This window comes from Onychostoma macrolepis, chromosome 07 (genome assembly GCF_012432095.1).
Source record: "Onychostoma macrolepis isolate SWU-2019 chromosome 07, ASM1243209v1, whole genome shotgun sequence".
NCBI lineage: Eukaryota > Metazoa > Chordata > Actinopteri > Cypriniformes > Cyprinidae > Onychostoma > Onychostoma macrolepis.
The window spans coordinates 24,808,791-24,836,605 of NC_081161.1; the positions used below are offsets into that span (position 1 = coordinate 24,808,791).

A 27,815-nucleotide genomic window follows, 5' to 3' on the forward strand; every position below is an offset into this window, starting at 1 on the left:
CATGTATGATGTTTGTCATATGCATGTAATTTCATCTTGTTAATAATAAAAAAAAGAAAGAAAGTGCAGTCGGTGCTGCTTGAGTTAATAAAGTTTTGGAAACTGGACCGTTCAACAAAACAATTATTATGACAATAATTTCATTAAAAACCGTCAAGTTTTGTGTTGAAATGTTAAAATCCCCGAGATTGTTCTTAATAAGACAGCTCTAAAGACTTTAATATTGTAAGGAGCCTTATTTGGTGATAGGATATGAAAATATAGGCCTAAATATAAAATATAATTATATTATATTTTATAATATACGTTTTACCAGATACAACCAAAAGATTTTGATTTTATCATGCACATTATAATAGACAGAATGAGCAAAGTGAAAAGTAAAAAAATAAAATTTAATGGACGTTTAGGGCCATTTCAAATAATAACAGAAATCAATACAATTGAGTTGAAATTCATAGAAATGTAGATAAAATTAGAAATTTAAAATTTAGGATCAGTCATTAACATTAAAAATCAGACTAAATTATACACCAGAACTGATGGTTTGTGTCTGTACTGTAGCTCTAGCCCCTTCTGCTGGTTGGAAGATGCTAATACAGAAAGAGGCTGGTCCCTGGCAGCTCCACAGAATAAATGATTGCATCATATTTATTTCCTTTAACCACTCCCATCAGTGTTACCCTGCACATTTCTAACTAATTGGCCAAGAACTATCAGTGGCAAATAAAAACACATTACATACAGGTGACCAGAGTCATTTTAATCACGGGGAATTGAGAACTATTTGTAAAATACTACATTCAAGAGTGAAAATATTTCCCCCACCGAGACAAAGATTATGATTTTCTTTTAGGTAGTTACACAGTTTTGCCCTGCTCAACATTTCTTTTATGCTCTCATTCACACAGAGCACGACATACACTAAAAAGGTGTTCCCCAGTATCAGAAGGCTCAGAATTAGGATTGCACTTGTGCTGTGATTTTGCAGCTTAGATGTATAACCTGATGTCTATGCACCTTGTCTCCATGTCAATCAAAGTCCAATCATCCCATGGTCCTGATTAACAGAAATGTATTTTTATTTAAAAATTAAAGCTTATACCAATTATACAAGCCATAATATTGTAAACTTAGTCATGTTACATTCTATTTGGATTCAACAGCAGTGGAACAATACGAAAGCAATGAGGCAAATTGAATTTTCAAACCACATCTATTTCACTATAGAACAGGATTAAAATTAAACCAAAACATTTCTTCTTTTTTTGAGATCAAAGGGCCGGTGCCAAACATTTCAACCAAAACCACAGGACAATAAATAAGCAGAAAATATTAAAACACTGCTAAACACATGGTTTCTAGAAAATAAAAATCTTGAAAATATTCTGAGTGATTGAAGAAGCAAAAGGTCAAATACTCAGGTGGCATTGAAATATATGAGCAATTAAGACAGCCGAGGCTCAAGCCTCTGCATTCACATTCATAAAATCAGTATTTCATCTTTGTGCTTGTTTTAGCTTTGTACAGTAGTGCATAAAGACATACTATGCTGGTAGTGAGTCGTTCATGATGATTAAATTAATATCCATTTAAACATAAAACAGCACACTCTCTTTTAAATATATTAAAATCACTGTTACGTGGATATAATCCAAGATAGTTTGGCCCAGGATCTAATTTGTGTGTATGATATAATGATATACTTGTTTGCTGGTGCCTGTGTGTCTGTTACTCTTCTCTGGCAACGCAGACGGGCCCGACAGATGGAGTGTTCTGTAGGAAGTTGGGTCCGACTGAGAGTGAGTGGGCAGTGAGCTGGGGGAGGGGTATGACTTCTCTAAACTGCTATATTAGCCCTTCTCTCAGTCTTTGAACTATAACATTGATTCAACGTGAAATCGTTTTATTTGATATCAAAGTAATAAATTGGTACACCCAATGAAAACAGGATTCATTTGTGTGATTAAGGCTACTGACGACCTGCATTACTCTGTCACTTTAGAATAGAATTTCCTCACCGTGAATGAATTCACTGACCTAAAACAGTATAGTCCCATAGTTTGATGACTTTGGAAATGTTCAACAAAGTTGTCCTGGTAGACAATGTACAAAACCAGTAAACGGCCATCAGGGTGGCAAACAGCATGTAACAGACACACAGAGATTCGGTTCAACATTTCAAAAATTATTCCTTTAAGGAATGTTCTGGTTTGAACTGTCCACAGCATTTGCGCCATTATAGTGATGATTACCTCAGAAAATACTTTTCCAGGTAGATGAACTTCTGGTTATGCATTCAGATACACATAACATGTGAAAGTGAATGCTTTTACAGGCTATACCAGTCACTGAAAGATTGTCAGCAAGCGATTCTGTCAAAACTATGACTTTTGTGTTTTTTAAAAGAAAGTCTAAAATATTTTCATGATAATTGACATAAATGCTGTAAATAGAGCTTGTGTTTACATTCCTCTAAGGGAGTCAATTGACCATTGTTGATAAAAACCTGTTTTCTCACTCACTTGGACCTCACAAGAACAATTTTGTATTAGTTTCACATTAAGGGACAAAAACTGCGTCCTCGTATGCGGTCTAAGATGAAAGATCTCAGGTGGGAAAAAAATAGCTGTTTGACTGGAAGCAAGGCACAGATGTTCAATTGAGAAACTAGTTCCAGAAAATGATACAGAGGGATAATAATTTACTGGACCATTTAAAAGTTTGGGGTTAGTAAGATTTGTTTAATCCTTTTTTTCAGCAAGGATGCATTCAATTGATCAAAAGTTACAGTAAAGACTTGCACAGTGTTACAACAGTATTCTATTGTAAATAAATGTTGTTCTTTTGAACTTTCTATTTATCAAAGATTCCTGAAAAAATATTTATCATGGTTTGCACAAAAATATCAAGTAGCACAGCGGTTTTCAACATTGCTAATAATAAGAAATGTTACTTTAGCACCAAATCAGCATATTAGAATAATTTCTGAAGACTGGACTATTGACTGCTGAAAATTCAGCTTTTCCATCACAGGAATAAATTACATTTTCCTTTTTACTGTATTTTTGAACAAATAAATGTGGCCTCAAGAGACTTCTTTCAAAGAAACAAAAAAGTTACGGACCCCAAACCTTTGAACGTGTATACTGTATAATTCAAATTAATAAATAGAATTTAAATAAATAAGAAAAGATAACAAACTGATCAGGAAAGGTTGTGTAAGTCAGAGAACAGGTTTTACAATGCGAATTCAGATTTTCACTTTAAAAATATATAAATGCTGGTTTCATACATGTACACAATTCCACGTGTTGGTGTTAAAACTTCAGTTTTCAAAGTTTGTAAATACAGAATTCAGATTGTTCAGGTTTTGTGGTATGGACCAATCACTACAGTCTTTGGCAGTATAGTAACAGCACAAAAACAGACAAAACTCTTTCAGTAAATAGGACTAATATGCCAGTTCATTAAAAACAAATGCTAAAATTCAATTACTCAGTACCAACTAAAACACGAAAGCAGTTATGCAATAATAAAAAGACTATAACAGCAGCGATTAAAGCACGTGAATGAGAGTCATTGGGCCTCTTTCATGAAACACGAGCAGAACGAATTTTTGTGTAAATCGTTCGTAAAGCTGTTCTGACGTAAATCTTCGGATTCAAGAAAGTGTTCATATTTTGTTTTGTTTTAGTTGGTAAGAAAGAAATGTACACCTGCTCCCTACACCTGTGTAAATGGTGCGTAAAACATTCTGTGTTCTTTTTGGAAAACTGATTACACTGAATTTTGATGCACTGCCATTATAATATTTTACAAGTTCGTTTGCTCTTATCTTTTCTTTTTTATTTATTTATTTTTAGCTGAGAGTTGATCAACTGTTTAGCTTTGGGTAAAACATGCTTGTCACTGTCACTTTTTACCCAGCCGTCCAATCAATGGAGGAGGGGCGGGACAAATACTACACCCCAGATAGCACACGTATGTCTGCAAGATGTCTGTTACAGATCTCTTGATCTGGAAAGCATCTGCTGTCTACAAACGTCTAACAGACGTCTTTCAGATGTCAGTTTTACATACTTTCTAAATCTTAAACATCTTAAAGACATCTAATAGACATCTATTTGACATCTGACAGGAGACGTCCTATAGACGTATTGCAGATGAGCAAACACTCTAAAAAATACGTCTTGCAGATGTAAATACAGATGTCAAATAGACTTCTCCGAGATGTATGTGTACTATCAGGGTACCGACCAATCATCCTACTTGTACAACAACTAAACAACAATAGAGAAGTTAATATTGCTGGTTACTGCATTTTTATATTCAGTAATATAAATCAGTAATTCTTCAAAATGAGATACTAGTAATATGTTACTGCCATGGATATTCTTAGTAATCATAGCAACCAAAGCATCTCAGCTGGAGAAACGCTGTGCCACCAAAGCATTCTCAAGCGCCACCGGCTGGCTGTTTTCAGAAGAGCACCTGGCTAAACGCTTTGATGGACACGTTAATTGAATATTTATTGTTAGGCATATGGCCTATTAGTCTTTTTTGCATTTATGCAATATACTGGAGCCAAACCTGAGAAAGCAGACCAGAATATTCCACTGCGTTCCTGGACACGAAATTTGCTCAGTTGTAATTCATAGGCGGGGATTATGCTAATTGTGAATGAGCGTGCACAAGCGCCCTATTTACGAATGATTGGAATTCATTAACATAATCATGTTTAACCATCAAATCGGAAGTTTACGAAGCGTTTGTGAACCCAGAGGAGAGTTTTCGGGAAGGTCCGTTTTATGCGCAAATTACTCCGAATTTACTCCTATATTTATGAATGTTTCATGAATGAGGCCCATTCTCATTTCTGGCAAACTATCATGAGGCCTTGAACTAACAACACTTACAAAAAAAAGTACAATCTCTTGTGTAACAAGGAGGTGTTTTCAAGCTTCTGTTAACCTCCTAATTTCAGCTCAGAGCTGCCTGGAAGGAAACATCATTTTGAGGACATATGACTAGCTCGAGAACGACTGGAGACAATAAGGGTGGTAGCAGTACTGTCTAAAGAAATTCAGAGGAGAGCTTGCATTGGTACTTCCAGCTGGATCACATGAGTCCGTCGGACAGAAGATGCTTATTCCAACAGCAGACACTCTGCTGTACCAGAAACGTTTGCACATAATCACACACAGATGTCTGCTTCTAATTTAAACATTTCCTTGCTCATAATTAAAAAGAAGCTCAAAATGTACTTGCTCATGCAAACTGCAAGTCTCAGCAAAGCTGTACGAGCTGCCAACTCGGGCAAATACTGATTATACGTCTTAACTAATCAGATACGCAGACCCACATATAAACAATGTTAAACGTAACCAGAGTAAAACAAGCTCAGAAAATAAACAGAAATCAGCAAAAAAACATCACAACTATATATAACTATATTGTCATGATTTCTGCTATTGATACAAGCTGTGATTTACAAATTTAACATTAGTTGGATACAGTGTTTCGGCATCTTGATACATAAAACCTTGAGGTGCAGCATCAATGCTTTTTAGAGTCCAACTAAAATGTTTCACACGATATAGCGTCCGACAACACGCAAATCGAGAAGGCAAAGGTTTGCTGAGGGAAAATGTACGGAGATCAGTCTCTGTGCCTCTCTCAGTCTTACCGAATGAGACGATGACAGGCTGTAACACCACACTGCCTTTAGCTCTGCCCGACAACATTTACACACAACCGTACAGACCCCAGTACGAACAGAAAGACACATATTAAGGCCATTTTGTATTAAATGTGGTAGGCTAACCTCTTCTAGAGACCAACCGCACATCCGGAGTTCTGATAATCATCGAACATGTAGTAAACAGTACCTCTCTCTCCCCTTCTGTTTCTGTGACACACACATGCACACACAAACATACTGATGTTCAGATTGCCAAGAGGTTGATCTTTCAACATGTACACGCACACTTTACAACAAATCTCATCTTAACACTGAGTTATAAATCCTGTAAAAATGTCTTAGCAGTAAAAGGAAAATTGCTGTATTTGTAGGCTCAGAAATTGAGGAGGTCCCTAAACCTAATGTTAATTTACATCATAAATGGAGGCCTTGGTGTCTGCTTCTTATTGTGTTCATACCACTGTGTATGAAGTATGCACGCATTCAAACATTGTCGCGTTTGAGCACTGATGGTCTGCTGAGTGTTATTATGTGGGCAGTACTTGTGTATGACATAACTGACTGCTTTATGTTACTGTTATGGTAAAGAAAAAAGACAAAGTATATTTAATAACTGATTGGTGGGAATTAGGTATTGGAGATTGGACTCAGCTAAAATCTAATATTGGGTCTGCTCCTAAAACTTCTGTTGTGTTTGAAGACATGAGACTTGAGGTACTGAGGGTCAGTCCCTGCCCCATGTGTTCAGATGAAGGTCAACTGCTCTGTGAGGAGTGGTGTGAAGGTTGTGCGCTCATGGAGGCTTTACTCTTCTGAGGTCTCCCGAAGCTGTCTTTCATACAGGCTGAGTACATGATGAACAAACTGATACTGCTCCGCTGTCTGGATCATGCCTCCTCTGAAATCACAGCAACAACAACAACATGAGACCAACTGTTAATGTACTTAAAAGGATAGTTCACCCAAAAATGAAAATTCTGTCATTAATTACTCACCATCATGTTGTTCCAAACCTGTGAGACCTTCGTTCCTCTTTGGAACACAAATTAAGATATATGTTTGATGAAATCTGAGAGCTTTCCGACCCTGAATAGACAGCAATGTAACTACCATGTTCAAGGCCCAGAAACATACTGTAGTTGGATGGGACATCAGTGGTTTAACCTTAATTTTATGAAGCTGCGAGAATACTTTTTCTGCGCAAAGTAAACAAAAATAATTATTCTCTTCCGTGTCAATCTACACCACCATTCATGAGAGTACCACGACACATGTGTGTGATGCTGCTGACGCAGGAGCCGGAGTTCCAACTTAGACCCGGATGCACCGCAGCTTTTTTTCAAGCGGAGGAATGCATGCACATGTGTCGTGGTACTGTTGTGAATGCACGTCGAAGTCTGGCATGGAAGAGAAGAAATTGTTGAATAAAGTTGTTATTTTTGTTTTCTTTGTGCACAAAAAGTATTCTCATAGCTTCATAAAATTACTATTGAACCACTAATATCACATGGACTATTTTATCGGTGTCTTACTACCTTTCTGGGCCTTGAACGTGGCAGTTACATTGCTGTCTATGCAGGGTCAGAAAGCAAAAATATCTTCATTTATGTCCCAAAGATGAACAGTCTTATGGGTTTGGATAGACATGATGAGGGTGAGTAATTAATAACAGAATTTTCATTTTTAGGTGAACTATCCCTTTAATAGCATCTAGCAGTCCAACTTGGCACTTAACAATAGCCTAATGTAACACCAACAGGTCTTGCAAGGATTTTTCTCCATGACTTCAGGTTGGCCCGGATACCACTGAGGCCAAACAGCTAACATTTATTCTGCTGCTGTCTCAACCCAAACTGACACTTGTGTTTCAAAGGATGTACAGTATATCTATATTTTACCTGTCCAAGCGTAGCTGGCTAGTAGTCTTCAGGATGTCAACCACCCCTTCATTGCTTAGCTGCTGGCACAAGATAGAGGTAGCAATGAAACAGCCAGTGCGTCCAATCCCTGCACTAAGAGTAGAGAAAACAGTGTTTAAATATATTAGCTTCATCTTTTTACTGTCACTTTAACAACTTTTTTGAAAAGTGTGTGTTACCTGCAGTGGACAATGACAGGGCCACTGTTGGGCGGAGCATGTTTCCTCGCTTCCTCCACTTCCCTAACCAACTCCAAAAGAGGCGGGGCCTTGTCTGGAGTTTTCTGATCTGGCCAGGATGTGTACCAGTACTGTCTGAGAGTGCGCTCCTCACCCTCACTCTACACACACAAACATTTGCAGTTCAGTAAAACCGGGTGCACACTCTACAAAATTGACCATTTTATTTGGGCGTCTGAGAAAAATCCTACAAGATTCCTCTTATTCAAGGTCAAAAGCTGTAGCCTTCGATCACTAGTTTAACATGTGTGCTGACCATTGCAATCTGATGAAATTCTGTCAGAGGTTTTGAGGCACAGTCCTGCAGTATGGCTTCTCCTGCGACAACTGTGAAATCAAGAACCTTTAGGAGCACAGAAAGAAAAAAAAAACCTTTGCTCCACACATATCACCGTCACAAAACATCTCACGGATTGACAATGTAAATCCTATGTCTATGCCCATTTTTAACGAGACTTGACTGTTATACAATCTGACAACTGAAATCCCTGTGTAACATAGTTTATACTTGGGATCCTGTTCGTAAAATCTGACAAGCAACAATTGTAAAGCACTCATAAATCATATAGCGTGTACCCGGCTTAACACGCATGTATAGACAGGAGTGTTTCTAGCCTTCATCAGTACTGGGGTTCTGTTCAAATGCATTAACTGAATCAAGAACAATTTCTGATCAATAATGATTTACTAATGTCTAGTTCTGATTCCAAATAACTGAGAGAGAAGACACATAAACATGATTGTTGAAATATTATCAGGGTAATCTCCAACCTCATATATACTACATACCAAATGATGCCCATACTAACACGTATACACATTCTTTGATATATCTCTTTAAGATATCTTACACAGATTTTGTGATTAACTATATTTCCTTCAATTATGTGAAACACTGCATTGCTAAGAATATTTGTTGCCATGACAGCCATGCCTCCAGAGGAAACAGTAGAAAACAGAAGCAAAAAAATATTGCGCTCAACCTGGACTTCTCTCTTTCTGTCCTTCTCATCTTTCTTGTCTTTCACACAAACCTCTTGAAGGTTAGACTCTTCTGTAAATATTAGTCTTGTCTTCATTAGTTATACTGTACTGTAATGTCAACATGAAACTGAATAAGAAATTGTATTTGGCAAGCAGAAATTACTTTTTTAAGAGTGACGGCTTTTAAAAACAGCACATAATCTGCATTCTCAGATTTCACTTTTTTGGGTCTTTGAATTCTATTTTAAATGAGGATGCAAAATATGATACTGTCAGTTGTCTTGTCTTTCATGGGCTATAAACAAATTCAATGTTGCTTGTAATGCAATATTAACCTATAGGTGGCACTGTCACCAAACTGCACGGGCACAGTCACAATGGCATATGCCACATTTTGTTTCAATAAACCAAAACATTACCAAGACACAGCCTTCCTATACTCAGCTTTTGGCACAACTTTGAAATGTGTCAAAATTCTATTCTTTCAGTTTTTGGTAAAAATGTAACAGATAAAATTAAATAAGTTCATACATTAAGATTCCTTATCCTATTAATTTGCATATAAAACACTAAAAATGCACGTCAGTTATTTTTATTAAAACTTTTCAATATAAGCATTCTAGACATAGTCACATGAACACACACACACTCAAACACAAAACAAACCTTCACAGTGAAAATCCTTAGACTGTAGTCATCTGCCTGGATGACCTGTTTGACAGTGATCTCGATATCTTCACAGATGACACTGTCCTCTGGCCAGTATTCTGTGCATTTCTGTGGGATACACACACAAAAATGTTTTAGTTGATTCATATAACATATGTGTTTTATTCAGTCCAGCAAAGCCAGCATTTTAAACCATTCAGATAAATTCCATTCATGATTTCTGATAACTCATTGGAATTCACCTAAATATTTCAAGGCATGTAAAGTCAAAATCACTTCAACCCTGGTGTCTGACTTCTGCAAAATACCTAAAGTTTTGACAATATGATAAGTAGTTTAATGTTCAGCCTGAGTTTGTGCTAAGTATTGAATAGTGACAGGACTAGGGGTTGGACAAGAAAAACTATTTAGTGTTAATTCAAGTTTGCATAAGCCTGAGAATACATATTAATTATTAAAATATCTCAAAGATGTTTAATTGCTCAGCATGAAAGGATAATTCCTCCCAATCATGTGATATGTGTGGATATATAAAGACCTCATTTTTTTCTTCAATGTTGGTGATCATGACAATAATGGGACAGTGCTCCTGCCAAACCATCCTCCAGAAATCCCCCACTGTGTTTACAGTTGGACCCTGTGTAGCAATGTAAGCCTTTTCTTTCCCTCCATAGCCCTAAAGAAAAAAGTTTGAAAGAAAGAAAGGCTGATTAGAGAGCCTTAACTTTTCAGCCTATAGCATTTCTATGTGATCAGAAATACTGCGCACACATGCAAAACCACATCAAATTATTATTTTTCAAACATTATACAGTCTCCTTATAATTTGTGATCTTAGAATAAATCATAAAAGCTATGACATACATTTATTACCTTAACTTAAGAGGACAAATGACAGAATGTTACAGAAATACTGCAAAAATGAAAAAAAAAAATTGGACAATGCTAAATACAACTCTAAAGATTTGGTTGTTTCATCACAAACTAATTTATTCAGTTTATTAAAAATGAACACATCACAGCTTACATACTTTATCAACAAGCAAAATAAGATTTTCATTTGACGCTAACACATACTCACCTTCAAATAATTAGCGTTGATGTAGGTGCTGAGAAAATCACCTTCTTCTTTTGCTTTTAAGCAAACTCTGCTATGCGTGTCTGCAATTTAGAGTTAAGATCTTACAAATTCAAAGACATGCCAATATCATCAGTAACAAACCTCATCAGCCATTTCCACACTTTACTATATGCAGAGTATTATACACACTTGGTAGTATGGTTTTGTAGCGATTCTTCCTCACCACGCCAGGAAAATTGTATTCTTTAGGGTCCACGAAGTTCATGGGTGTTTCCTGTTTCCACCAGAATCACAAGATGCTGTTATGTTACGATCACTGTTTTATTTTGTACGTGGATGTTACTGTGAGTGATACTCACATAGAACTCGGCATGCAGTGCAGCGTCGTCCAGTGCGCACTTGTGCAGCTGCTCGGGGGTGAGCAGGTTGGATGCGTTCTGTAGGTATTCCTGTGTGCTCTGCTCTCTAGGGGACAGCAGCGCTCCATAGGGCTCTGTAGTACCAGGGGTGCACATGTCCAACGTCAGCGACACATTAGAACCTCTCCTGAAAATCACAACAGAGTTTGTGTGACAATGTAATTTAAATATATAATGTAAATTCAGATGCATTCAGAGTTTTTCAAGGGCTAAAGCCTTTTCAGGGTCTCTATCAAAACTTAAAATGAGTAAAATTAGTGTGAACAGGTAACGACTACTTCGACTACTTTTCTTTTTTATAGTAGTTTCTGATTTATGCACTTTGGGATATTGAATTCTGAAAACATGAAAAGGGAATTCATCTGTGTTAAAATATTTATTTAAAGTTGCCTTTAAATATTAAACAATTGCTTTTCCATGTTTAATTATGACACAAGTGGATAGCCTTTCCACCATCACCACTTCCGTATTTATGATTCTTTCCTCATTAAAATGTTCAGCACAGTCTCACATTAAACGCTGAAACATCACAAGAATATTCTAAAAGCAAACAGCAAAAAATTATTTATAGAATGTAACAAGGCGGGGACTGGGACATAAAATCAGCCCATTTTTTGGTCCCAGCGGCCCACCTGTACAATATTATAAAGTAATAGAGGTGGGCCATTTTACATAAATATATATTCTCCTAAGAGCACCTGGAGATTTGATTTGGTCCTCACACTAAACAGTGTGACCCATTAAATATAACTAAAAAAAATAATAGTGATAATAATATTATTGTACTTTACTTATTTTGTTTTTTAATAAAATAATAAACAAAATAATAAAGTGTGATAATACTATTATATTTTAAAATAAAAAGGGAGTATTAAATAAAAATACAATTATTTTATAGTAAACTTAAAAATAAAATGTTTCATCATTTTCAAGCTTCAAATCAGCAAGATTTTATTTTGGCAGGTTGCCGGCAAGTAAGTGCTTATTATGCTTTCAGTTTGAATAGAAATCTTATACAGTATTACAGTGTGTCGATCTAAAATGGTAACTGTGCATCAACAGCTGTCAACCATGTTGGTACACAAATGAGCGGTCTGAAGTCATTTACACAGCGCATTTTTTATTTTGGTCACGCATGCGCACCACTTATGTGCACCCTTGTATACATATATGTATGAATATATATATATATATACAGTGGGGCAAAAAAGTATTTAGTCAGCCACCAATTGTGCAAGTTCTCCCACTTAAAAAGATGAGAGAGGCCTGTAATTTTCATCATGGGTATACCTGAACTATGAGAGACAAAATGAGAAGAAAAAAAATCCAGAAAATCACATTGTAGGATTTTTAAAGAATTTATTTGCAAATTATGGTGGAAAATAAGTATTTGGTCAATAACAAAATTTCATCTCAATACTTTGTTATATACCCTTTGTTGGCAATGACAGAGGTCGAACGTTTTCTGTAAGTCTTCACAAGGTTTTCACACACTGTTGCTGGTATTTTGGCCCATTCCTCCATGCAGATCTCCTCTAGAGCAGTAATGTTTTGGGGCTGTTGCTGGGCAACACGGACTTTCAACTTTTCGATGGGGTTGAGATCTGGAGACTGGCTAGGCCACTCCAGGACCTTGAAATGCTTCTTAAGAACCCACTCCTTCGTTGCCCGGGCGGTGTGTTTGGGATCATTGTCATGCTGAAAGACCCAGCCACGTTTCATCTTCAATGCCCTTGCTGATGGAAGGAGGTTTTCACTCAAAATCTCACGATACATGGCCCCATTCATTCTTTCGTTTATATGGATCAGTCGTCCTGGTCCCTTTGCAGAAAAACAGCCCCAAAGCATGATGTTTCCACCCCCATGCTTCACAGTAGGTATGGTGTTCTTTGGATGCAACTCAGCATTCTTTGAGTTTTTACCAAAAAGTTCTATTTTGGTTTCATCTGACCATATGACATTCTCCCAATCCTCCTCTGGATCATCCAAATGCTCTCTAGCAAACTTCAGACGGGCCCGGACATGTACTGGCTTAAGCAGGGGACACGCCTGGCACTGCAGGATTTGAGTCCCTGGCGGCGCAGTGTGTTACTGATGGTAGTCTTTGTTACTTTGGTCCCAGCTCTCTGCAGGTCATTCACTAGGTCCCCGTGTGGTTCTGGGATTTTTGCTCACAGTTCTTGTGATTATTTTGACCCCACGGGTGAGATCTTGTGGAGCCCCAGATCGAGGGAGATTATCAGTGGTCTTGTATGTCTTCCATTTTCTAATAATTGCTCCCACAGTTGATTTCTTCACACCAAGCTGCTTACCTATTGCAGATTCAGTCTTCCCAGCCTGGTGCAGGTCTACAATTTTGTTTCTGGTGTCCTTTGACAGCTCTTTGGTCTTAGCCATGGTGGAGTTTGGAGTTGGACTGTTTGAGGTTGTGGACAGGTGTCTTTTATACTGATAACGAATTCAAACAGATGCCATTAATACAGGTAACGAGTGGAGGACAGAGGAGCCTCTTAAAGAAGTTGTTACAGGTCTGTGAGAGCCAGAAATCTTGCTTGTTTGTAGGTGACCAAATACTTATTTTACCGAGGAATTTACCAATTAATTCTTTAAAAATCCTACAATGTGATTTTCTGGATTTTTTTTCTCATTTTGTCTCTCATAGTTGAGGTATACCTATGATGAAAAGTACAGGCCTCTCTCATCTTTTTAAGTGGGAGAACTTGCACAATTGGTGGCTGACTAAATACTTTTTTGCCCCACTGTATATATATATATATATATATACATAAATAAAAAAAATTGGCAATTGGTGTGTGTACATATATATATATATTTTTTATTTTTTATTTAAGCAACAGACAATAAAGAATGAAAGAGTACGTGAACATGATGTTTATTTGCTCTATTTGATGTTTATTGGCTGAACTGGCCTTAAAAAATCTGTAGCCATTAGAAATTAGAGGCAACCACTGAATTTTAACCACAATCCAAAGATGCATGGGAAGTTCTTTTTTATATATAAATTAGGTTGTACAATTTCAAGATTTCAAGCATACAGAATGACTTCAGCTTTGTGAAGATATGCTAAAAATTCAAATTTACTTTCTGACAACAGGTGGCGCTTATGGAACAGCAGTGATAAAACGTTTTCTTGGTTACCACTGTAAACAAAGCAGCTGTGCTTATAAAAACATAAGATGAAAAAAAAATGCCTTCGAAACTTTTCTGAAGACAGTCTGTTAACGAAGACCAGAGTAGGGACACAAGAATAGATGTGCTAGTAAAGAAAATTCTGTAGAGGCACAGCAAGCTCACTTTTCGCAATGCTCAAAATGTGTGGGGGTTTATATGAATGTATCAATGAAGGGAACTGACTGTCTTTTAGCATACCTTCACATATCTGAAGCCAGTCCTTGGCAAAAAAACAACAACATTGGACCAAAGTGCGTTGGCCCACTGGGAAAATGCTCGGTATATCAGATTGCCAATCTTTTCTTACCTTTCCTGCAAGCCCACAGGTTTGACAGTGAGAGTGACAGGGTCAGCTTCGGTCTTCATGTCCATAAAGCAGTCAAACACAGGCGTCTCCGGAACAGCATCCAGCTCGTAGAAATCCTCCTGTTTAGCATCTGTCCATTCTGAATATGTAAAGGAGGGCTGCCTGCTCATGGACTGACGACGGTCGTCAGGGAAGCAAGATGGGTTGCCAGGCACCAGGGTTTTAATGCAGAACAGCGTCTGTTGTTCAGCAAGTGGGGGGAGAAAGGAAGGTTCAAGCTTTACACAAAGGAACGAGTGCATGCTCGTTTCAAATCAGCTGCGGAAACAATTTATACTGAGCACATGCCGTAGTGCAGTTACACAAGTTATTGTTTAAACAGCCGAAACTAAAGCTCTGAGTAACATAAAGAACATACTCACTCCAGTACCAAGGATGACTACACCTAAAAAGAGTGTGGCTATGAGGGGCAACAAGCTTTCCACCCTCCATATCTCCATCTGCAGACAATGAATGACATATTATGATATAAAATTCTCTTTCACACCAGAGAAGATATTTCAGTTCTAGCTCCATCACCTGTTGATCATAGGCATCACTGGTGGAGAGAAGGTACTGAAGGAGATCCAAAACTTTATGCGCTGCTGGAAAAGCCCTGTATCCATTCAGCATGTAAAGGACCCACAAACCCTGAACACATCAACAAAACACACTTATTATTACACACAAACCCTTCAAAACACAACATTGACATTGGATATGAATTATTAATTGTGTTTTGGCATTTGCCACAAGCTTAATTTCATTTTTTGAAAATAGACTACCGTTCAAAAGTTTAGGATTGGCAAGATTTTTTTGTATTGTTTTTGAAAGTGTCTTGTGTTTATTTATTTGTATTGATTTATTTGATCAAATAGTAAAAATAGTAATATTGTGAAATATTATTACAAATTAAAATAACTTTTCTATTTTCATGTTTTTTTTAAATGTAATTTATTCCTGTGATGGCAAAACTGAATTTTCTTCAGTGTCACACAATCCTTCAGAAATCATTCTAATATGCTGAATTGCTGCACAAAAACAGTTGTACTGCAAACTTTACTTAAAGCTTTTATGTGTAATGTATTATAAAAGTAGTTTTGATGCATTAATTATGCCTTGTAATGCACCTTATACAGTGGGGCAAAAAAGTATTTAGTCAGCCACCAATTGTGCAAGTTCTCCCACTTAAAAAGACACTTAAAAATGAGAGAGGCCTGTAATTTTCATCATAGGTATACCTCAACTATGAGAGACAAAATTAGAAAAAAAATCCAGAAAATCACATTGTAGGATTTTTAAAGAATTAATTGGTAAATTCCTCGGTAAAATAAGTATTTGGTCACCTACAAACAAGCAAGATTTCTGGCTCTCACAGACCTGTAACTTCTTCTTTAAGAGGCTCCTCTGTCCTCCACTCGTTACCTGTATTAATGGCATTTGTTTGAACTCGTTATCAGTATAAAAGACACCTGTCCACAACCCAGTGGCGGTTCTACATTGAATTATTCTCGGGGCGAGACCCCCTCTGAGCCCCCCCATCTGAGAAAAAAAATAAAAAATTGTAGGTTTTTTTGCTAAAAATTTTGCACAAACAGCCATGTTTTGCTATAACAATATAAGTGTAAGACAAGCTTATATTTCTCAATTGCACAAATCCTTCAACATGAAAAACACAATTCTGCGCAAAACAGTATAAGTTATCAGAACTTAAATAAATATACTCTATATACATAATAAACACTCTGTGTTTATTTGGCACTCGACAATCAACAGATTTCCCATCCCCCAACACTGTCACTCACGACCAGAAGTCAAGACTAAACCACAAAGTGAAAATAGCAGTATTCTTTAGTGATATGTTATTTACACAGTGCAAATAGCTTTAGATTCTATTTATTCTATGTTAAAATAAAATAAAAACATGGCGAAAAACATTACTTATTGCAAAACTAGTGGTAATTATCTGCACTTCTGCATTATAATACATTATAAAATAGTATGCAATAACTTATTGAGTGTAATTTTTTTATTTTATTTCTAATTATTAAATGGATGCCACCTTATTGGGACAAAAGCTCTCCCTACACCTACCCTAACCCTACCCAATACTTTATGTTCAACTTTTTGATTATTTCCTTCATTTTTATTAAAAAATAAATGCTTTTCTGATGTGATTTGAAATTTAAAAAGGGAGAAAAAAAGTTCGCCAAAAGGCAGATTAGAATCCCAGTCGATTGTGTCAAAAGAAGTGTAACGCAAACTTTACCATCTGCGCCACTGAATCTGACAACTAGCAACCGTCTTTTGCAAATTTGACTATCCCAATCATACGTTTGTGGGTGGAGTTAATGTAAATAGCCTCTGCCAGCAACATAGCTATTTGCACTTAAATAGACACTCCGATTTTTTTTTTTAATATTCCCAACAATTAAACAGTTGCCCACAGAAAAAACAGGGGGTGCTGCAGCACCCTCAGCACCCCCACTTCCCGCGCCCCTGGGTGTGACTGACTTTAGCCCACTTGTCCCACTAATGGAGTGGACAAGCCCTCCTTGTCCGCTCCATTTGGGAGAGGTGAACTGTCCCCCGCGACCGCGCCCCCCTCAACAAGCAGGGGCGCCAATTTGCCAATTCCCCACACAGTTATATGATAGATAATATGATAGATAATAGAAAACCGCTTAGCGGCGCAGATGATTTTTATTTTTATTTTCCAAGTGCTTGTGCCGCCCCCCACGTGTCATGAAAAAATGCCGCCCTGCCCGTGCCATGCCTAAAACCGCTACTGCCACAACCTCAAACAGTCCAACTCCAAACTCCACCATGGCCAAGACCAAAGAGCTGTCAAAGGACACCAGGCTGGGAAGACTGAATCTGCAATAGGTAAGCAGCTCGGTGTGAAGAAATCAACTGTGGGAGCAATTATTAGAAAATGGAAGACATACAAGACCACTGATAATCTCCCTCGATCTGGGGCTCCACGCAAGATCTCACCCCGTGGGGTCAAAATGATCACAAGAACCACACGGGGGGACCTAGTGAATGACCTGCAGAGAGCTGGGATCAAAGTAACAAAGGCTACCATCAGTAACACACTGCGCTGCCAGGGACTCAAATCCTGCAGTGCCAGACGTGTCCCCCTGCTTAAGCCAGTACATGTCCGGGCCCGTCTGAAGTTTGCTAGAGAGCATTTGGATGATCCAGAAGAGGATTGGGAGAATGTCATATGGTTACTTTTTGGTAAAAACTCAACATGTCGTGTTTGGAGGAGAAAGAATGCTGAGTTGCATCCAAAGAACACCATACCTACTGTGAAGCATGGGGGTGGAAACATCATGCTTTGGGGCTGTTTTTCTGCAAAGGGACCAGGACGACTGATCCGTGTAAACGCAAGAATGAATGGGGCCATATATCGTGAGATTTTGAGTGAAAACCTGCTTCCATCAGCAAGGGCATTGAAGATGAAACGTGGCTGGGTCTTTCAGCATGACAATGATCCCAAACACACCGCCCGGGCAACGAAGGAGTGGCTTCGTAAGAAGCATTTCAAGGTCCTGGAGTGGCCTAGCCAGTCTCCAGATCTCAACCCCATCGAAAATCTTTGGAGTCCGTGTTGCCCAGCAACAGCCCCAAAACATTACTGCTCTAGAGGAGATCTGCATGGAGGAATGGGCCAAAATACCAGCAACAGTGTGTGAAAACCTTGTGAAGACTTACAGAAAACGTTTGACCTCTGTCATTGCCAACAAAGGGTATATAACAAAGTATTGAGATGAAATTTTGTTATTGACCAAATACTTATTTTCCACCATAATTTGCAAATAAATTCTTTAAAAATCCTACAATGTGATTTTCTGGATTTTTTTTTTCTCATTTTTCTAATTTTGTCTCTCATAGTTGAGGTATACCTATGATGAAAATTACAGGCCTCTCTCATCTTTTTAAGTGGGAGAACTTGCACAATTGGTGGCTGACTAAATACTTTTTTGCCCCACTGTAATGCATTGTACAATCTCATGAATAGTTGTAACCACAGTTAATTCAAATTTAACACCTATCAATTCATTGTTACACTATGCATTTTAAATTTGCTAATAATTATTTATGACAAGATATATGTAATACAAAGCACATTACAAAGAATTATAATTCATTATACCATGATAAAACCATGATACAATTTTCAGTATTCTTTGATGAATAGAAAGTTCAAAAGAACATTTATTTGAAATTGAATCCTTTGTAACATTAAATGATTTTATTATCGCTACTGATCAAGTCAATGCATCCTCACTGAATAGAATATTAAAAGTATAAAGATACTGACCTCAAATTTTTGAACGCTAGTTTATGTGTATATATAAGTTTTGCACAGCTGTTTGCCTGTTTGTTAGACAGGAAGGCATGCGGTGCAGTTATTGATTATAGGGTCGATCACAGCAGACCCCGGAACAGCCTGTTTTTCTATACTTATATACACAAACACATTCAAATGTAAAGACATACAAGCACACACATTTTGTGTGACAAAAACCATGATGTGACAAAAAGCTTTAGCTATTATAAAATTAAAACATTCTTGGTTTCAAACAGCCGAAATTATTTGGCTACACAACGAAATGATCAACTGCTTAATTACCGCTAAAAGCCAAATTTGCCACTTATAGACAAAACCAGAACATAGACATAACTAACACATACAGCAATAAAAATCAATGAATAGTTAATGATGTGCACATCTGCATAAAGTGTGATATGTACGTGTCAAGGAATTATTTGTTAATTATTTAAGAAATGTGCATAAACTCACTGTGAGTTGAGACAGTGTGTACAGCAGGAGGAAAGCACCAGCTGTAACACTAGCTTTCAATACTCTCCCCCATAGAGCAACCCCAACTTCTGGCAGGGGATCGTGGGTAAGAGGGGTGGCACTCTCCTTCTCTTTGGGTGTGTCCTCTCCAACGGGGGCTTCTGCCATGCTGCTCTTGAGACGTCCTGTCTTTAAACAGCTGAAACAGACACAGAGAAAACCATGTTTTCTACTAGAGACAGAAGATCACAAAATGTGTGTAAAATACCCAGCAAAAACAAAACGAACAGCTAATTTAGTGCAAACAGGAGCAAGCTACAATGGCAGCAATGCAGCTGAATGTAATCACAGAGTAGTACACTACAGATTCTGCAGTCCAGTCTCATAATTCATGGCATTGCTGTGGGAGGAATGACACATTTAGAGGTGGACTATGCAAATGAGACAGTGCTGCGGACATAACGCTAACATGGGGTGTTATGCCATATACAATGTGAACAGCACTGTCTTATCACAAGATCCATAATGATTAGCATCAAGAAAAGATTTGAGGTTTGAACAGCAGTGAGTAACGTTATTCCAATTACATTACATTCACCATGACTACTGTTACTCTTCTACTTTATTTTTTGTTCATGAAACGAAAACCATTGACTATATGGAATCATATTCTTTTGTCGGGTTTCTAAATATGTTAAGGAATGAGCTGAAGTCAGCTCATTTAAACTGAAATATTCTCACATCATTTGTGAGTTACTGCTGATCAAATTTTTATCACTTTCTTTCTTTTTTTCATAGCAGAAATGCTTATGACACACTGTGTTTAATATTTAATCACTTCACTATGCGCTGATAGTGACTATCGCTTTTCAAAAATTAAAGATGTACAATATCCCTGCTTTGTCAAAGTTAAAGCAGAGATTCAACCATGAATAAACCAGCCAATATAACTTTGTTAAATCCATGATCCACAAATCCATGCAAAAAGGAAAATGGAACCCAGTAATCAATTCATTAGTCAAAGGCTTTGTTGGAATATTGTATAGATACTACATTCAATTTAAAACGTACCTACAATGTTTTACTTTGATGAATAATATGTAAAATACTAGTTAATTTGGCATAAGATATATCAATTATCAATTTTTCAATTTTCTTTTGTAATTGGTCTTTAGATTCTAGAGAATAACTGTATCTGCTAGTAAATCTACTCTATTCAGTTTTTCTTACAAGAATGAATTGATATTAGCCATGTGTTGATTTTGATGTACATTAATCTTTGTCCTAAACAGTGACCATTTAAATTTATAAAATATTATAAAGCTTTTATATTAATTCATGTAATTCATGTACTGTGTGTAAAAGCAAAAAGTCAGACAGAGAAGCCTGTGTGTCACCTTTAGTGCAGAGTCAACATTCAGTGCTGGAGTGGATCACTCTGATCAATACTCTAGCTCCACACACACACACACACACACACACACACACACACACACAAACACTGAGGCTGCATTTAAAAGAAAAACAGTCACTTCAGCAACAAACACACCCGTCCCCCTTTCTTTCACTCCTTTATCTCTCTCTGACCCTCATCTCATCTTATCTCATCACTTCTCTTCTCTGGATTTCTCCTTTCCTCTCTTCTTTTCCCTATTTCTTTCTGCTTTCATCTTTCTTTAATGTTTACCCCTCTCTCTTCATACCTCTGACCCTCATATGCGAATGGTTTTCTTCCATCCATTTCACCTTTATCCATCTTTACCTCCCTCTTCTTCTTTTACCTCTATTCTCTGATGAATATTATTAATTTATTTATTCCTGTACTCTATTCATGCTGCAGCTGGATGCTCTTGAATTATCAGAATGAGCTATAAAGAGAAGAGATCGCTGTGTTGAAGGATACACGAGCACACACACTCATACAAGTACACACCCTTCACAGATTGTCTTTCATCAAACCTAAGCATAATCATCTCATGCCACTTGCTCAATCAGCATTCAAACCCCTGCCACAAACTGCATAACAGAGAGAGATGAAGAAAAAACAGCCTTTGCAGGCAGGTATCTGAATGAAACCAAGGATGAAATGGGCCATGAACTAAATATTTAGTGAGAAAAACTATACATTTTTTGTTTGTTTGTTTGTTTTTAAATGATTTGGTAACATTGGTGTCCTCTACTCAGTAAAACTCAGTAAAAGTGTCATTAATCACTATGATAAGCCTGAATGTTTTCATTTATTCTCACGTAATTGTGTCTTTATTTTTATAGATGTAAAACAATTTCAAATTACAACCAGTATTCATTTGTCAGTGACAACTACACAACACTATTATTCAAAGTTTGGAATCAGTAAGATTTTTTAAATGTTTCAGAAACAGGTCTCTTATGGTCAGGCTGCTTTTATTTGATCAAAAATACAGTAAATACTGTTACAATTTAAAATAACGGTTTACTATTTGTAATCTAATCTTCAGTATCACATGATCCTTCATAAATCATAGTAATATGCTAATTTGATGTTAATTAAACATTTAATATTATAATCAATGTTAAAAATAGTTGTGCCGCTGATTATTTTTGAAGAAACCTTGATACAATTTTTCAGCATTCTTTGATGAATAGAAAGTTCAAAAGAACAGCATTTATCTGTCTTTATTAACACTTTTGAGCAATTTAATGTAATCTTGCTGAATTTTCTCACTGTCCATAAACTTTTGAATGGCAGTATATATACAAATAATTTAAACTTATTATTGAATGAACTGAATTAAACTTTGCTTAATTTATAAGACTCATACATTTTCACAAATGTAAAACATCAGATTTTAAAATTACAACCTCAGTTCCTTTCTTAATGAACAACTCTGCATATACACAACAATAATAAACTTGTTATTTAAATGAATATATCTTATTACTATTATTTATAGCTGTTTTTAATATTTAAATATATTTATACACATATCTTAATTATTAAAAATTAACTTTTGTTAAGACAAACTAAAAACACTTATGTGCTAGTGTTGTGTATATACAAAAAATTCATAAACCATACAACAATCCAAAATATTCTCTCTGTGAAAAACAAAACAAAAAAAGACATAATTCATAAAGAAACAATAAAGGACTTACTGTATAAAAAAGCAAAGTTAGGCTCACATGACAGTGACAAACACCTCTCTCAGGACCTAAAACAAACTAGGAACAGTGAGAAGAACAATTAGCAAAATAGAAATTATTTGCATTGCATTAGATGTCAATATATACATATATAGCAGTAGATGATCATTCTTACTCATGCAGCTCAGTACGGAGCTCTACAGATGGCAATACAAGCAGAGGACACTGCGTGCCAAGTCAACCAACGGGAGTCACTGAGCGGTATCGAATAAATAGCCCTCCATGTGTGTCTATCACAGAAAAATGACAGGTGGTCAGAATATAGCAGGAGACATGATGAATCCAAGCAAGACATCCAGGAATTAAACGCAGTGTAAGCAACAGGCTAGACAAAAGGACAAAAAAACAAAGAAGAACTTAAGGTCTGTGGGGAACGTATCTAAAAGCCGAACACACATTCAGTCTTCTCCTCTACGATCAGTAAACAATAGCTGCAGAGGTCTGGTCTGGTGATGACGTGATCTACATTGGCATGGGGGTAACCATGGAAACAAATACACTCAGCAGCAAATGGTTTATATAGAACCACAATCAACACCCCCCTCCACACACACACACACACACATACATATACACACTCTAACACCCACACACACAGACACGCAAAGGGATCATGCAGCAGACACAATCCATAGTGGAATAAAAAGGAGAAACACAGTTCCCATCAGGCTCCTGCAACGTTTATAGGCATTTCCTGCCTTTTGTGTTTGAAACAAATATGAAATCCATTTATTTTTTCGTAGAGTTTCCACTGAGATGCAAATTCATTGTATTGAGCCTTTTAAAGCTGTAATCTCTAGCTAGCCAACCCGGAACTCTACACACAAACACATATTAACAGCATAAACTAAACATAGACATATTCCACAGCCTCCACACTGTAAAATAAGGCAGACTCTACAGCCTACACACTATGATGAACTATAGTCTGAGATTAAAACAAAGTTAATATGTCAGCAAGATTTTTAACAACAACAATGGACAGCAATAACTGTTGGCCTTTTATTTTGGACAAATTAGAAGTCTGGATCCATAAAGGAAACATTTTTCCTCAGAAATGAATTATCTAATGGAAATACTGATTTTTCTATGTTAATAGTTTTGATGAAAGAGAACAGAGTGCAAGAGAGAGAGATTACCTGCTTAACAGCAGCCCTACACTATAGGGCCGGTGTTTCATTGTGCTTGCTCGTATGAGAGGATTACGCTTTATGCTGGATGAGTTAAATCAGTGTGTTTTTGTTCTGCAGCCTGGGCCCAATATTGCGCTGCACCTTTGGATTTCCATGAATGGGAGTTCCAAAAAACCCACCTCTCCGTCTCGTTCTCCAACTCTGAAATGCATAGCTGATGTGATTAACTGGTTGTATACATTTCAGAGAAAGAATGACAAAGACAGGGCCACAGATGGGAGAGAAAGAGCGAGAGACTGAAATCATGGACACGGGATTATTTGGACCAGTCTCCCTCCCCATACAATATAAGTCTCATTGGCTTAAGACATTGTCTAAAAGCAAACCTCCCTTTCTAAAAATAATTCCTGCACTAATAATCATTACATTGACCCAAAGTCTGAATTATTCAAACAAAAGCTCAAAAAAGCTTAAAATATAATAGTCTGACTGCATAGAGCCCCCACACACATAGGCAAGCAATCAGTTACACAAACACACACACACACACACACACACACACACACACACACACAGGATGGCATCAGGAGAATATCAGGCACACAGCAGAATGAGATAGTCTACACTTGTTGAATGCCATTTAAGGATCACTAATGCGTCCCTCTTATCTCCAAAAACCCATCCAATGGGTTCTGTGAAATTATCTTCTTTAACTACAAACATACTGATAAGTATACTGTTTTTCGTCCCCATAAACATAAAGACCATTGCCTTCAATTGACCACCAGTCGTTGTGTTCACCAACTAAAGACCACCAAATGTTTACTCGTGATAGCCTGAATGACACGTCCCAAAGGTGAGGTAGTTTTTAAGAACGAAACAGCCAGTATAAATATGCGTACAGGCACCATACTGAAAGACCTCGCTCATTGACTCGTTTCGCCTCTTCATTGAGAACAACACGTCGACTGAGCATCCTCAAAAACACGACGCGCGCTTCCACAGCATGAAATGGACACTGAATAATAATGCAAACCGCACCGTAGACGGCCAAATACGGATGCGCTCTTACCTCTCAGATGGGTGAAAGCGGTGGAAATGAGCGCGGAGATTCGCGCAGCATCATTAATATTCACATCACAGCGCTCGCGGAGACGCGCGCGGAGGAAGAGCAGGCAGCGGGAGACGCTGCAGTCGCTGCAGAGCCGAGCAGCGGCCCTCCATATGGGCCCGCCTCTCTCTACTGACAATCACAACGAGGAGGGTCTGAGTGCGTGCGTGGCTTAATATTCTCTCTCTTCCGAGTATATTTTTGTTTCGTGAGATCCCTTTTGTGTGCTTTTCAATAGGTGCTGACGTGTGACGTATTGTCTTTCGCGAGGCGGATGGTGCGATGCTTCGCTTCAGGTGGCAGCTGGAGGTGTAACCTAGGCAACGTGTCTCGGGGTGGATAGGGATGCGCTTTAGTGCCCTCTCCTCTCTCCAGTCGCCTCAGCACTCACATTAGCAACTGCGTCATTTCCTAAAGCAAATGAAAGCACATACTGGATGTTTTGCACCTTCAAAAAGAGGATCTGCCACAGTTTGTGAATCTGACATCATGAGATGTCTTCATTCAGGTTCCTTTTTCTTTTTCTTTCTTTCTTTCAATTCCTTATTTCTTATATTTTTCAATGTTTTAAAATCCCAAAGACTGCATATTCTGCAAGTACCTGCTTCCATCTAGTGGTGCTTAACTATAGTCTGCATTGTTGCTCACATCAACAGCGCCACCCGTGGTCATCATACGCAAACGCAGCATGAGTTTTGGAGGCCTTGGGTGACTCTATTACTGTAGAATTTTGGCATCTCCTTGATTATGAGACTCTAAAGTCCTACGTGCATCTAGCTTATATATATATATATAGTATTTCTGTTGCTTAGGTGATATTTCTTTACAGAGGTTGGTGTGGTTGGTGCTACTGTTAGAGTGGTGGAAGCTGTGAGAAAAAATAAATATAGGCTGGTTGTGGTTGGTATAGCTTCTGTTTCTGTGGGAGGGGTGGCATAGATACTGTCCTGGCAGAACCTAACTTTAGGCCTACTTAAATTTACACACACATACATCCTATGTTCAAGCTTGACTTCAAACAACTTAATATCATTGGAAAGCAAGGATCCTCTGTTTTCAAGAACTGATTCACTGTTTTCCTTAAATGACATTTAAAACTTTTCCAAATAATAGCCTACTTAAATGTATCTCAAAACACACACTGTTACGCACTTTTTGCTGATACTTGAACATGTCCCTGATTCCCTAACCTCATCCAACACCACGAGTCCTCAAATTTTGCAGTGTGCTATTACTTATATAGATTTATACCTGAAAATTACATAGATGTACATTGAATGAGGGACCTGAATATCATAACTGAAGTATTCTGTACCAGTAAATAATCACCCAGAACAAGCTACATCCACTTAACAATTAAAAAAGAAAAACAACTCATACTAAAGCCAACTACTTACCATTGTTGTGGCAAGTTTTGCACCACTATTTAGGTTTTGTTGTTGTTATAAAACATGTCAAATTTACACTTAGGCTTGAAAAATATGTAATAAACTTTTACAAACTAGTTTTAGCACAGCAAATTGTCACCCATAGTTTGTAAAGGAAGTTAGAGTTTACAAAAGCGTTTAGTGCTGTGATCAGTGTGGTAAAAAAAAAAAAAGCTTCTATTGTGAGCGGGGAGATAAGAGTTTCACTGTTTCATCCACCAGAGATCTGTATGTATGACCACTTCCTGTTTAGTCATTGCGTTTGCCCTACTCTTTCTTGCTTTCTGTTACCCAGGAGACTGCATAGTTCACTGAACAGGACTGAGACCCCCCTAAAAAAGAAAAACTGTTGCAACACAGAGAACAGTGAAACACAAAGCAGAGAAAACTGCGCCCACAAGCATGTACAATGAAACACTGTTGTGTATGGGGCTGATACCAAATCATCAAGACTGCTACTGAACTGTTCAGCTGAAACAAAAAGTAACTTACATTAGTGGAAAAAAAGTTACTGAATTCTTGATTATCTGGATTTCTGTGTAAATAGCCCCTAATGTGATCTGATGCTTGGAGGGGCCTTTGGATTGATATGTTATGAAGCTTTTTTTTTTTTAAATGCCTCTACAAATCATGGTTGATGACACTGCCTCTAATAACCCTGCGTGGGCTATTCAAAGACCCAAGTACTGTAAATATGCCTACTATAGTATGTTCTTGAAACAGCTGTATTGTATGGCCGAATGACACCTCAAACTTACTGGAATAGTATGGAAATGTAATCTTTCAATGTAGTGCTTAGAAGCCGGAAAACACAAAAGTCCTAATTGACAAACAGGAAGGCTGAACTGCTGGGCTAAGTATTATGACACAAGTTGAATGAACTTTGCAACAAAACTACTGTTAAAATTTGCAACACTGCTAATCAGTAGACAATACTCACAAACACATAATGAACTGATGAAGTTTTTTGTTAACGAAGATTTAAAGAACTAGTTAATATTGAGATGGTTAGCAAGACATGATTTTTTAGCAAGCTTTGAAATATGTATTGTTTGAAATGCTCTGAGGTGCTGCTAGTCTTGATTTCTTCAGTTACTCACAAAATTGCCACTAACAAAAAAATAATAATGTTGTGTCATTTTTCTAATCAGCAGTTGTCTGGCTTAGGCTTTACTAGTCACTTAAATATCACAGAGTTCACATAGGCCAACTTTTTGACTGATGTTGATTCTTTAAACCTATGTTTCATATGGCTTTATAAGTGACTGATTATTGTGTTATTATGTGTGGTTATACAGTTGCAGTTCCATGAAGGATATATTAGATTTTGTTTGTTTGTTTTTGAGGAAGCTAATATGTAATTTAATACTTATGAACACAACAAAGGTTGTATTACTTGATAACAATTCTCAGTAACACAAATAATTGCTCTCCAATATCTTAGTATATTCTTGATAATTAATGATGTGTTAACATTATAAATATTTATGCATAAACTGATTAAAGCAAAGGTTAGCTACATAAGCATTGTTGTTAAGTTCCATCTGATTGCATTTTTGAGAAGGTTCAACCTCCCTTGCCTGCTCTGACGCCTG

At 37.3% G+C, this 27,815-nt stretch overlaps 1 protein-coding gene across 4 annotated transcripts; it reads right to left on the reverse strand.

Moving 5' to 3' along the window:
- Positions 1–492: 492 nt before the first annotated feature.
- Positions 493–27,810, reverse strand: ptpn5 (protein tyrosine phosphatase non-receptor type 5). Of its 4 annotated transcripts, XM_058781079.1 has the most exons (16): positions 24,755–27,810; positions 22,665–22,779; positions 22,502–22,567; positions 19,367–19,565; positions 15,094–15,204; positions 14,937–15,014; positions 14,515–14,753; positions 10,956–11,142; positions 10,786–10,870; positions 10,597–10,676; positions 10,054–10,191; positions 9,513–9,623; positions 8,119–8,205; positions 7,803–7,963; positions 7,603–7,716; positions 493–6,602 (listed from the first exon to the last, which is right to left on the reverse strand). In XM_058781079.1, exons 4-16 carry the CDS (start codon positions 19,532–19,534, stop codon positions 6,509–6,511), a joined length of 1,653 nt encoding a protein of 550 aa, XP_058637062.1. In that variant the 5' UTR covers positions 19,535–19,565; positions 22,502–22,567; positions 22,665–22,779; positions 24,755–27,810; the 3' UTR covers positions 493–6,508. The 4 variants fall into 4 exon arrangements, with proteins under 4 accessions (XP_058637062.1, XP_058637063.1, XP_058637064.1 ...); XM_058781080.1 differs by lacking the exon at positions 22,665–22,779; XM_058781081.1 differs by lacking the exon at positions 8,119–8,205 and having other exon boundaries at positions 494–6,602.
- Between the last annotated feature and the right edge of the window lie 5 nt (positions 27,811–27,815).

Excerpts from the sequence above, each read along its gene's own strand:
- ptpn5 (XM_058781080.1), bottom strand. The coding sequence starts at position 19,534 with ATGGCAGAAGCCCCCGTTGGAGAGGACACACCCAAAGAGAAGGAGAGT. Across the intron at positions 10,192-10,596 it reads TCAACGCTAATTATTTGAAG|GGCTATGGAGGGAAAGAAAA; the intron begins GTGAGTATGTGT and ends TTTTTTCTTTAG. Across the intron at positions 7,964-8,118 it reads AATTTCATCAGATTGCAATG|AGTGAGGGTGAGGAGCGCAC; the intron begins GTCAGCACACAT and ends TTGTGTGTGTAG.